The 13,374-nt window shown below is 38.9% G+C and overlaps 1 protein-coding gene across 2 annotated transcripts in view; it reads left to right on the top strand.

Moving 5' to 3' along the window:
- LOC590539 (bifunctional UDP-N-acetylglucosamine 2-epimerase/N-acetylmannosamine kinase) overlaps positions 1–13,374 on the top strand; it is a 35,839-nt gene that overhangs the window by 21,920 nt on the left and 545 nt on the right. For both annotated transcript variants that reach the window (XM_030985887.1, XM_030985886.1), the window contains exons 3-12: positions 1,615–2,044; positions 2,837–3,011; positions 3,717–3,929; positions 4,916–5,003; positions 6,795–7,005; positions 7,667–7,799; positions 8,520–8,588; positions 11,275–11,427; positions 11,884–12,066; positions 13,032–13,148. In XM_030985887.1, the coding sequence (XP_030841747.1) occupies positions 1,615–2,044; positions 2,837–3,011; positions 3,717–3,929; positions 4,916–5,003; positions 6,795–7,005; positions 7,667–7,799; positions 8,520–8,588; positions 11,275–11,427; positions 11,884–12,066; positions 13,032–13,148 (1,772 nt within the window). The remainder of the gene's footprint in view (positions 1–1,614; positions 2,045–2,836; positions 3,012–3,716; positions 3,930–4,915; positions 5,004–6,794; positions 7,006–7,666; positions 7,800–8,519; positions 8,589–11,274; positions 11,428–11,883; positions 12,067–13,031; positions 13,149–13,374) is intronic.

Genomic DNA, 13,374 nt, shown 5'->3' on the forward strand with positions numbered 1-13,374 from the left:
TACTGGTAGCAATTAAGCCCCTCGCGGCCTTGGTAGAAAATATTAAGATGAAACTGAAACCTAAAACTTTTGTTAGTGCAGTTGTACAAGTATGAATATTTGATTAAGGTGTAAAATATGAGTGATATTAAAGCAATATTGTACCTGAATGAATGTTGCTTTATTAAAGCCTACTGTACGTGTAGATTTAAAGATAAACTCCAGTACTGGTAAAAAAAAAATAATAATTCTCACAGAATCAAACGAAACTTACACTGAATGTTCAAGATTACAAATAAATGACATGTGCCAAACAATTTTGGAAGAAACTGTATACTGGCTGAGTAATGAGCATAGAAAGACAAGGAAATCAAGGTAGTACTAGCCCCGACACCATGTGTGTTGTCCCATATATAGCTTTCTATGTGAGTGCTTGTTACTTTACCAAGAATCGGTCAAATTTATTATGATTTTGATGACTCCAGAACCTTGCAGTGCTCACCAATACTTACATGCTACATGATCAACTGTTTCTGATCCTTTCTACACCTTTTTTTTCACAATGCAATCACATTACCAGTACTAAAGTTTATCTTTAATTGTTGAAATGGCAGACAGAAGTTTCTATTGCGCTTATGATCACATTGGGAATATGATGTTCATTGCGATGAAGTGATAGAGAGGTATTAGTTGAGATATGGGGTCAGTTGAAACATTGACATTTTCTTGGAGGTCTGCATGTATCGTTAATTTCATGAAAAGCTACCAGTGGAAGTATTTTAACTCTTAAGCTGCCACCCATACAATGCACCCAGTGCCACAGTGCTAATCTCTATTGTGCCAGCCACAAATCTCCTGTGTGCCAAGTTAATTTTAGGGTTGGTTCAAGTGCGTGTTATTTAAATCTTTACAAAAAACAAATCGCTAAATTACTCGAGAAAATCCAATCTGACTGTTGTATACAAAGACGCGTTATCCAAAGCCGATAATCTGATGCACGCGATGGTACTTTCAATAGGGCTGCAAAAGCACTCAGCACGGTGCAATGGGCATGAACAATGACTGTTATTACATATGCTTGCTAGCGTGCACAAAGCAGAGTAGCGGTGGCTCGCTAGCATGAACGTAGCAATCAATAGATAGCGCGCTCGCGTGCACAGAGCACTATAACAATAGCGTGCTAGCAGTCTCATGGCAGGATATGAGTTAACATTAACCATATACATGTACATGCATTTACATGCCTGTACATACATATACATGTATAATAGAAGAATACAAGTCATATACATGTACATTTAGAACCTCCATGCTGTTTGAATTCAAAGGCAAATTGTTTTTTAAAGTATATTTTTTCCATTAATATAGAGGGATATTGTATTTGCATATTCAGATATGATATGAAGGGGTAATTCGTGGCAGATTTTTTGTTATAGGGTGTATTAAAATGGAAGGCAACTACATGTATGTGCAACAAGAAAGGTCCTACAGATTATCACTAAGCTCTGTGTTTACATGTAGATATCACCACTGTTTATTGCATTATATCTGAAAGAGGGTTGATTTTTATAATGCAGCAATGAGTGCTCTAGTGTTATATATCTTTGTTCTCTATTTTGTCACTGTCTTGCCCAGGTCCACATATCGACTGATCGAGAAAGATGGCTTCACCATCGACAGTCGCCTCCACACCATCGTAAGAGGGGAGGATGAAGCTGCCATGGTGGAATCGGTCGGCCTTGCCATGGTCAAACTCCCCGACATCATGCTCCGCCTTAAACCAGACGTCGTCATCGTGCACGGGGACCGCTTCGACGTCCTCTCGTTAGCGGCCTGCGCTGCCCTCATGAACATTCGCATCGTCCACGTGGAAGGGGGCGAGGTGAGCGGGACGATCGACGACAGCATCAGGCATACCATCTCCAAGTTGGCGCACTATCACGTTTGCTGTACGGAGCGTGCCCACAAGCGTCTGCTGGCGATGTGCGAGGATAACGATAGGATACTGCTAGCAGGATGTCCATCGTATGACAAGTTACTAAGCACAGATGTGGTAGACTGTCAGGTAATTTTTTCAAGTATGTGTTATTGAAGAGAAATCATGATGATGAAATGTTACCCACTTCAAAACCACAGTTGGGACATTCTAAACTTTGTTAGCCTGTGCTTTTCCAAAACTATATATTCAAAGCTTTGTTTTGAAAAATCACTTTTCTTTAAGAGAACCCCTGAAATCGCTTGATATGTTAACCATAAATCACAATCTGTTCATATGTTTTGTCTGTGTCCAAGCAGCTGATACAATGTAAATGTCAATGTCCCAGATTGTAAAGACACTGAGACAAATGCTTGACATTTGCTGATGAAAGTTTATCGTTATTCATTTATGCACCAACAGTGCATCCCAGGATAAACAGGTAGAAGTGTTCCTTTCTGAGAGGGGGGGGGGGGGGGGGTTTGCGTAGCCCTTCCATCACTGTTGGAAGTGGTTATTCTAAAATGAACAAAGTGGGACCTTCCTATCTCAACTAAAAATTGGGAACATTTGGGTCATTTTTTGACAATGGCTAATTTTGTACTTGTTCTAAGATAAGGAAGTCATAGAAAATGAAGTGACCATAAACTAGGCAGGTATTACAAAATACGACTGATGTCTTGGACTTTAGTCAACCATTGATCTGACAGATTATTATCTCATTATGTTATGTTTTTTGTTTGGATGTATGATATGTATGTATGTTTATTCTGTATTTGTAAACATGACTATTCTGTATTTTTAATGATGAGTGTAAATAAATGACCTTGAACTTGAATTTGAGTCAAATCCTCATCTCTTCTTTTTTTTATTTTTTTACAGCACATACTAAACAGATGGCTAAAGGGGGAGGGCAAGTCTAAGGAGTACATTGTTGCCCTACAACATCCTGTGACTACAAATATAGCAGACTCTCTCAAGATGTACAGCCTTATGGTAGACGCCCTGATGGAATTCAACAAGCGTGTCATCATGTTGTTTCCTAACATTGACGCGGGTGAGCTTGACACCTGTGTTTGTCCTTTTACCAAGAGCTCAAATATTGATATGTATGAATCGATAATCGGCCATCTGTTTTTATTGCGTAGATTGGAGAATCAACAAGCCCTTTTGGCACTTCATTGGAATATACTGATTTTTTTTTTAGTTTCATTTATTTTATTTTTTGCATAGTGGTTTTAAATTTTAAAAAGAGCCCCCGTGAGCCTTCTCATGGGAGTAATGCCGGGGGCTCTTTTTAAAATAAAAATTTCCATTGAATTTGTTCGGCCGCACTGCTTCCATTGTTTATGTCGGTAATACTCATAGAGATGTAGAGACGGGCTATATAGCGCCATCTTGTGGCAAATAAGCGTACATTTGTTTACAATATGGCAGCTCCAGACACCGGCAAATTTGAGCGAGAAATCCTATACGCTCATTTTACTTCCATAAATCCATTTCATTAATTAAGGTTGAAACTCAATATTGTGTATTAAATCCGACGGAGGCGATTTTGTAGCTTACGGGGGCGATTGCCCGTCGCCCCGTGTATTTTTAGCCTTAGGTTCATGTTTGTCACCCTTTGCCAGCTGTCCTAAGGGACAAGTCCTTACAGTAGCCTGTGCAGCGACTAACAACCTCTGGAAAAGCATTATGATTAATTGCTCATTATTTTTCTCCTCTCCCTTTTGTCCTATCTCTTTTGTCCTATCTCCTGCAGGAAGCAAAGACATTGTCCGCATCATGCGTCAGAAGGGCGTGGAAACCAACCCCATGTTCTACCCTGTGAAGCATATACCCTTTGAAGAGTTCATCATCTTGGTGGCCAATGCAGGCTGTATGATAGGCAACAGCAGTGCAGGGGTCAGGGAAGCAGGAGCATTCGGTACACCGGTAGTCAACCTTGGGTCGAGGCAGACAGGGAGAGAGACGGGTAAGTAAGACTTAAGGAGTGTTTCACAAAGACTAAGATCAACTTTAAGTTGGGCCTAACTTTGGCCGGCCGTTCATGCCACTGTTTTTTCTCACCATTTACTGGCATTGGTATCTCAAGGGACGTACAAATCATGGTCACAAATCTACAGAATTTATAGTTTTTGATAGTTCATAATGGAAGGAAATAATATCTAAAGATCATGATGGTGAGGGCAAACAGTGACATGAACAGCCTATCATAGTTAAGTCCAACTTTAAGTCGATCTTTGTCTTTGTGAAACACCCCCCTAGCATATAAGAGAGATACTTGTTATATATTACTTTAGGACAGGACAGTGTACTATAAAGAGTTGCGATCGATCTGGATTTGATCGCAAGCCTCACAATCAATACAAACTCACATGTACATGTAGTACAGAATTGTCATTGATACCCAGTTCAGTCAATTTAAACAAGCGAAACTGTGAATGAAATGGGGCCCTGGACTACACTAGTTAGATTTAGAAATCCTCTCACCTTTACAGAAAGACTTCTCAAAGTGTTGAGAACAGATGTCTTTATGTAAGTAGATAATTTTTTCCATACAGGTATACCCTCAGGCAGGGTTAGACACTAACGGGCCCTCGGAACACAACACATGGGTGCCCTAAATCCAAGACTCGACCCCCAAATTTCAAACTTTAACAACGGGCTCATGCATCACAATTTTAATCTGGAACATTGCATCCAAAAAGTGTGCAGCCGTGCAGGGATGGTTACTGAAACCTGCTTTAGTGACCACCTGTCTAAAAAGACCACCTGCCTACATGGACCACATTTTTTGTTTCCCTTGAAAATGGTTTCTCATTGAAACATGTACTAAAGGAACCTGTCTACAAAGACCACTTTTTGTGTTTTCCTTGGGCGGTCGCTGTAAACAGGTTTGAATAAAATGTAAAGATGACTTTATATACACTTTAATAACATGTCTTTATTTTCTTTCAGGTGAAAATGTCTTACACTGCAGGGATGCAGACACGACGCAGAAGATCCATCATGCTCTAGAAATCCAATACCAAAGACAATTCCCTCCGTAAGTTGGTTTGATCAATCCCGCTACATTAGAAATTACTCGTAAAAGCATTCTTGTGTGTGTTCTAGTTCAGATAGCTAGGGTAGCATGTAGCATGGTCCAGTATTTGAAGAGGGGCTCATGTCTGGGAGGGCAGGGGGGGGGGGGAGGACATTAGCCTTTTTCTATTAAAATGAAATGGAAGAGAATAAACCTATCGGGGGGGGGGAAGTAGTAGGAAGGGTTCGTTTAGTCTACACATCCCTTTCTCCCTCTCTCTCTCTCTCTCTCTCTCTCTCTCTCTCCATCTCTCTCTTCGCCATTTCTGAGTAGGGGTACACATAGCCCTCTGTTCCACTAGTTATATATAATTATTGATATTACTATTGATAGGTAGCTTGTCCGTAGTCTAGGGAGTATGATCGTTAGCAACGGATGGTAATAATGATAATTGCCTAGTTACCCCAAATCTGTATTCATTACAATTTCTCATTTCTTTTCATTTAACATATGATGAATCACCATGAATTATTAACTTCTTGCGTGGCAGGAATATCAATTTTTCTGCAGTTGCTTGATGTGAAATTTGTCACTGTTTAGTTTCTAGGCTACTTTGTGATTTTTCCTCCAGAATTTATTCTATAATCCATACATGCCCCAAACACCAATATGTGGGTCCCATTGTGCAAATAGCCAATTACGTGCATGTTCTAATAAAAATCCATATCACCTGTGTGCTAATCGTGTACTCTTTGAAAGTAGCCTGGTACTCTTATTGATTGGCGCATGTCACATCTTGAGTTCTTGGTAAATAAAAAAAAAACGTTTAATTTCAGAATCAAACAATTCTTCTGCTTGGTGTTCATGACATGAACTTAATGATTTCTACCATATAATTTTTGTAAAAAATTTATAATAGCTGAGTCGTATTGAAGTAAAGAAAGCAACAGAAATTCAGGTCAAATGAACATATTGGAAGCATATGCGATCCTACACTAGTCAATGATTGTTTTTGCGGTTGAAATCAAGTCTACAGTTATGAAATTATGAATAATAAACTCTTAATGACATATAGCTCCCTCTCAAGATCGATATTACAGTACTTTAGCTTCAAAACATTGTTTCTTGACTAACGTGGACCGATTTTCGATTCCCGTTTTGAAATTATATATCAGAATTGTATATTCCGAGATTTTCATGGTCTCAGGTACCACTGTATGTCCGTAGGCGCTATTTGAATTTATCTGGAGCACCAATAAATTTGATATTTTAATTTATGGAAGTCTAGCGTTTTAGAGCCCAAATTTCACTAGGTTTCGCAATTTGGTAATGCAAATTGTAAATTTCATAATCCAATCCTGTTGAAGTATTACCAAAACTTTGTTTTACCTTTAAAGGCATCGTTTAACATTGTTTAATCTTAGATGCATGGCCCTACGTGTTATCACTGTCTGTGATATTGGGTAATATTGAAGCCCTAAAAAAATTGCGCGTGAAAATGATCATGAAGTGCCTCAAAAAAGTAAAAATCTTTGAGTGACCGGTTTTACCATACTCATTTTTTCCAATAGACTGTAGTGTTATGAAAACCATTAGAAAAACACAAAATTTGATTTCGATTTCCAATCATAAATATCTTGATTATCAGACAGGCGATCAGCTTTTACAAGTCTTGGGGTTTTCTGACTGAAAGGTTTATAATTATCATTGCAGCATGAGCTAAATCCAGGTTTTTTTTTTCAGAAACTGAGACAATGTTACCAAGTCCCTTTAAGGATTATTAATGTTTTATTTTCATTTTTTTTTTATCAGATCTTACATCTACGGTGACGGGCATGCGGTACCAAGAATCATCAAGTTTCTGAAATCGATCAAACAGGAGGACACCATCCAGAAGCAGTTCATCTTCCCTCCCATGCCGGAGAGCCCCAGCATTGACATTGATCACATCTTAGAGACGCAGAGCGCCCTGGCCGTCGACATGGGGGGAACGCAGCTCCGAGTTGCTTTGATAGCAGCCGATGTGAGTACGGATTTTTTTATGTTTGATGATACAGTCAACCTGCTTTAGTGACCACTTGTCTACAAAGACCACATTTTGTGTTTCCCTTGAAAATGGTTTCTCACTGAAACATGTACTAAAGGAACCTATCTACAAAGACCACTTTTTGTGTTTCCCTTGGATGGTCACTATAGACAAGGTTTGACTGTATTTGGAAAGAATTTAAATGCTAAATTACCATTTCTTTAAATAAAAGCAAAAAGCACCATAAGTCTTACTACTTATTAGAGTAAGATGGATATAATGAACCTCATGAATATACTTTATTTTCTATTGTTATAAACTGATGTACTGCTACCTATGATTTGGGTATTCTTTGGAATTGTCATTTGCTTACCTGATGATGCAAATTTTCTACAAAATCTAAGTTTGGATTGGTCTCTCTCAATCATATTTGTACAAAAAAGTTGCTAAAAGTTATAATATCCCCTTCTAGGTGAACCTTACTATAATACAACAAATTTAGAACCCCCCTCAACAACGTGAGATAATGACATGAAATTTTTGGATTTTTAACAAAAGATTCAAAATAAGTTTTAACCTCTGTGAATGAGCCATTGGTCATGATGTTACAACGAGATGTCACTTTTACCAACTTTTGTTTGGTCTTGTTTGTTTACAGGGTGAGATTAAGCTGAGGAGATCCAGGCCGACGCCCCACACCACCAATGAGGATAGAATGAAAGCGCTCCTTGAACTTCTCTTAGAAGCTACAAAGGAGAGCTACGCCCTTAACTGCAGAGTGCTGGGTGTAGGTAGGTTTTTGCTTTACTGTTTTTCTATTTGAAGATACCTTTGGTTGCCCTGATAACGATTGCTTCGGGCATAACATGTAGTTTGTGAAAGAGGGTTAGGATTAGGGTTAGGCTTAGGTTGAGGTTCATGGTTAGAGTTAGGGTCAGGGCTGGGTAAAGTGATTGGCCCGGAGCAATCGTCACTGACCATGTGCCATACAACCCACCTTTGACACAGAGTAAAATAGTGTGTTTCAAGAGAGACATTTTGAGAAAGTGGGGAGTTGCTGAGTATGATATCATAACTAGTGGCTGAAAAATTGAGGTACACAAGAATGTGTCAACGTGCTAACATTTTACATGCTTATGAAATTTAAGATTAGCTTTGAACAGAGACATACTGAAGCTCTTTTTGCTATGCACTCATCATAATAAAAGGCAAGAATGAAAATAAAACAGAAAGAAAGGAATAGGGATAGGAACTGAAGGGAATAAAACATGTGACCCCCCAAAACAAAAAAAACACAACAACAACAACAAGAATAAGAGACAAAGACTAGCATCCTTTTATCTGTAGCAGCTAATCATAACTCATTAATATTCTGCATTTTTATTCACACCCTGGTGGGAGGCATATTTTTGCATTCTTTGGGGGGAAAATATTTGTTAACTCCCAGGCACTTTGAGTTAATATTTCATTTTTGAAACTAAATACATGAATCTTTTTGTTTGTTTGTACAGGCATCAGTACTGGAGGGCGGGTCAATTCAAAGGAAGGACTCGTCATGCATTCAACAAAAGCTATTGCAGGTGAGATATAATTTGAATAACCTTAAAGGTCAAGTCCAGACCTTTTCTACATTCTGCACATGTATTGCCAAGCAAACCAATTTTTTTTTTCTTCTGGTTTTAACACTGTAAGGCTCGGAGATATTGTGTGGTAAACCGATGCATAAATGCTGTTTTTATGCCTCCGTTACGAAGTAGCCGGAGGCATTATGTTTTCAGGTTGTCCGTCCGTCCGTACGTCCGTACGTCCCGTTCTCGTGATCGCTTTATCTGAAGAACCGATTGATGGATTCCTGCCAAACTTTGTTCATGTATGTATCTTGCAGAGCCGATGAACTGATTAGATTTTGGGGTCACGAGGTCAAAGGTCAAAGGTCACAGGGCTCATTATGTATGCAAAAACAGCTCGTGATCGCGTTATCTCAAGAACCGATTGATGGATTCCTGCCAAACTTTGGTCATGTATGTATCTTGCAGAGCCGATGAAATGATCAGATTTTGGGGTCACGAGGTCAAAGGTCAAAGGTCACAGGGCTCATTATGTATGCAAAAACAGCTCGTGATCGCGTTATCTCAAGAACCAATTGATGGATTCCTGCCAAACTTAGGTCATGTATGTTACTTGCAGAGCCGATGAACTGATTAAGATTTTGGGGTCTTGGTCAAGGTCAAAGGTCATGCGGCTCATTATGTGTGCAAAAAATAGCTTGTGATCGCATTATCATTAGAACAGATTAATGGATTCCTGCCAAACTTAGATCATGTATGTATCTTGCAGAGCCAATGAACTGAGTAGATTCTTGGGTCATGAGGTCAAAGGTCAAATGTCATGGGCTCATTATGTATGCAAAAATAGCTTGTGAACGCATTCTCATTAGAACTGACAGATGGATTACTATTTAACTCGGGACATCTTGCAGAGCCAATGAACTGAGTACATTTTAGGGTCATGAGGTCAAAGATCAAAGGGTCATATATGTATATGAGAAATTGCTTTTTGGTTTGTAAACTTGCTCTATGACGGAGGCATCATTTTCGACTGCGCGCAGTCGAAGTTCCATCTAGTTTTTTTTTAAACTTGAAATTAAATGGCAATTGCGTGCAACAAAGGTCCTGCATATATGTATTCAGTGAGCTCTGTATTACAAGATATAGAAATGTGAAGGGTATTGTACTTTACGTCATCATTAAAAAAAAATTGCCACTGTTTTGACGCGTTATATCTGAACAAGGCTTTATAGCAGTCAGTTGTCTACATAAAGGAAGGGATGGAAATTCCGCTCCTCCATGCTGGCTGAGGGACCAAAAAAAGAAACTGTCCTTTTTAGGGTTAAAGAGAGTTTCCCAAAAGGGCTGTCCTCATCAGACAGAAGTTGCAAAATAACCAGCTGTATTAACTCGCCAATCTCAAATTAGCCAGCTAATTTGCATCTTCATCAGTTGCAGTTAGCAGGCTATGTGGTCAAGAAAATATCCCAAGAAATGTTTGTATTGTTTCCAAAATAGCCCGCTATTTGGGAAATAACGGGCTAATTTGCACCCGTCCGAGCTAGTTTGTGATGAGCGTATCGGTCTGGTGAAGATGCAAATTCAAGCTTCGGGAAAATATCCTGAGTCTGAAAATAGCGGGTTTTGTGCAACTTCGTTCTGATGAAGACAGGCCTATGGTGACACTGAAGCGGAATATATTATTTACAGACTTGCCGAACCGCTAACTAATTCTGATTATTTGTCTTGGTCTAAAGTGCATGTTTATTGTTCAAACCCATGTTTGCATAACTCCTCCCATTTCCTAGCTGTGAGTTTGTGTAAACATTGTTCATTTCATGCCCTTACGGATAGACCTGTGAATCACCCTGTACAATTGTAAATAAGTAAGCAGTTGAAAACAGAAAAACAAAACTCTGCATGTATGTTTTGCAAGTGGTTCAGATTCATGATCGTCACATGCCATGGAACTATTTTGGTTTGCAACTATACATTTTTGCAATTTGTGAAAATGTCCCCCCCCCCCCCCCCCCCCAAATGGTTGTCGTTAACTATACATCAAAGTTTTAGGTCACATAGTTTTTTGGTTTTACAGTAAATTTATCCACCCCTATTTTTTTTTTTTTTTACTTATGTGCAATTCTGGTACTTGATTTATTTTGTTTTCTCTCTTGAGTAAAAGAGAATTTTCAACATTTGACACTTCTATGCCCTAATATGTGTTTGTCTTTAAGCCTTCATGAGCGTAGTATGTTTATGTCCTTGCATCCAATTGGCAGGCAATATAATATGTTTTATATTTACACTCAATACGCCTACTGGTATTTAAGTCCATGGTAATGATTTAAACCATGATTTAGACATGGGTTGAAATAGAAAATAGTTCAATAAAACATCCACAACAGTTTCAGTCTCTAAGCCCTGACACCTTCCTCAGATGTTCACTGACAGACTGAAGCTAGCTGATAGTTTTCTGATCTCTAAAGAATGCCTATTTAGCTCTCAAAGCAACCTTCAGCAACGGCTTCCATAAAACCTCATTCGTGAATTTCAGACCTAGGCTAATCCTTTCAAGCTAACATGTGAATCTGTGAATTAAAGGGGTGCATTTATCAATAATTATCAACAACATTCAATGATCCCTAAGATTCCTTGGTACAACACTGTGCAATACTTGCAAGCATGTTGTCAACCTTTCTGATTATTATTTATTGTTTAGGTTGGGATGAAATCGACCTGAGGACACCCATAGAAACTACCCTTCACCTCCCTGTCTGGGTGGACAATGACGGCAACTGTGCTGCCCTCGGAGAGAGGAAATTTGGACATGGCAGAGGGGTCAAAGACTTCATCACCATAGCAACAGGCACAGGTGGGTACCAAGGTTATTTTATTTATTTATTTATTTATGTCTTCTGCAAAAAGCAGCGTAGGTCATTCAGTTAAAAAAACTGCTTTACAATGAAGTCCTGAAAGTGAGTAATAATATATATCTGTAAACCGCATTGAGAGGGCCTGCAGTCCTGAAATGCGCTATAAGGACAAACTATTATTATTATCATTATTAGTGAAAATGTCTTTTGAAAGATGCTGTTCCACAAGTTATTTGGAATTGTGTGATCTTGTCATATAATGAAATGGAAGATTTGTGGTTGGACTAGTGAAATATACAATGCTGATACAGTTTAGGATATCATGAACATGTAGTGAAATGAAAGTACAATGAAAGCTTTTAGTAAAAAATAAATGACAGTTTATCCCTTTGCTCCAATATCTTGCATCTAAAATTTACTATAATTGGTTTTAAAATATATATTTTTTTGTTCAGGTATTGGTGGAGGTATCGTGTTAGATAAGCGTCTCATCCACGGGACCAACTTCTGTGCCGCTGAGCTGGGCCATATCAAGGTATCTCTGGACGGCCCGGCCTGCCAGTGTGGAAGCCACGGGTGCGTGGAGGCCTACAGCTCAGGGATGGCCCTCAAGAGAGAAGCCATGAAGCTGCACGAAGGTGGGTCGCATCAAGTTGCTTCTTGCTGATAAAAGCTACATTTATACAGTCAAACCTGTCTATAGCAACCACCCAAGGAAAACACAAAAAGTGTTCTTTGTAGACAGGTGATCTTTGTAGACAGGTTCCTTTATTACATGTTTCAATGAGATACCATTTTCAAGGGAAACAAAAAGTGTGCTTGTTGTAGACAGGCGGTCACTAAAGCAGGTTTGACTGTACCAGAGGATGTGCAGGTGCCTACTAAGCACAGTGAAGCCTGTATATAAAGACCAGTCATGAGATACAAGAAATGCAGTCTTTATATGCAGGTGGTCTTTATAGGCAGTTTGTATCGGAAGGGTTTCAACAGAAAATAACTTTCAAGGCAAATTTTGTTTTACATCATGGTTAATTGCAAAATAGCAAGCTATTCCTAAGTTATCTTTGTGTTATTATAATAATAATAGTGGGTTCTTATATAGCGTTAATGTCTGTCAAGACATGGCTCTCCACAATTATCACCCTAGCTTAAGCATAGCAGCCACAATGGCGCTCTCGCATTTCAAGGAATGAATTCCTGCCTGGCACCCATTTACCTTACCTGGGTCGATTGTGACAAACAAAGATTAATGTCTTGCCAAAGGACATTAGTGCCACGGCGCGACTCGAACCGCAAACCATACAATCCACAGTCCGATTGCGCATCCACTAGACCATGACATCTATGGAGTTAAAAAATGGGGGTCCATGTGCACCAGGCACTTGTTAGTATGAAGTTCTGGATTAAGCGTATAAAATCTCAGCTGTATGAGTTCATTGGATAGGCATATAATGTTGTAATGCTCCCAAAGCAATGATACAAACAAAAATATTTTGAAAAAGTATGATTTTGTGTGAAAATTTATGGGAAATTTGTGTTGTACCAAAATCTAATTGTATCCAACTTGTTGCCAATTCTGCCTCTTTCCGATTGTAAATTATAGCGGGGGAGCTTCTCGTGGATGGCATGATTGTAGAGAAGGGTGAGGAAGTTACTGCTAAACATCTCGTACAAGCTGCAAAAACAGGAAACCAAAAGGCCAAGAAGATCTTAGATACAGGTAAGATAGAAGTATAATTATATACATATAGAATTTCCTAGGGTGGAAGGGAGAGGGGGAGCGAAGAAACCCCAAAATTTACTCAATTAAGAGGGGTACACTTTGTATTATGGATACTTTCCACCATTGATAATTGAGGATATTGTGTAGCTCACGTTGATGCACTTTCAAAAGCAATATAGATCGTTGTTTGTAAGATAGTCATTAATATTTGAATTTTAATTTC

The sequence above is a fragment of the Strongylocentrotus purpuratus genome, unplaced genomic scaffold (assembly GCF_000002235.5).
Source record: "Strongylocentrotus purpuratus isolate Spur 01 unplaced genomic scaffold, Spur_5.0 spur5_scaffold_15, whole genome shotgun sequence".
NCBI classification, from domain to species: Eukaryota; Metazoa; Echinodermata; class Echinoidea; order Camarodonta; family Strongylocentrotidae; genus Strongylocentrotus; species Strongylocentrotus purpuratus.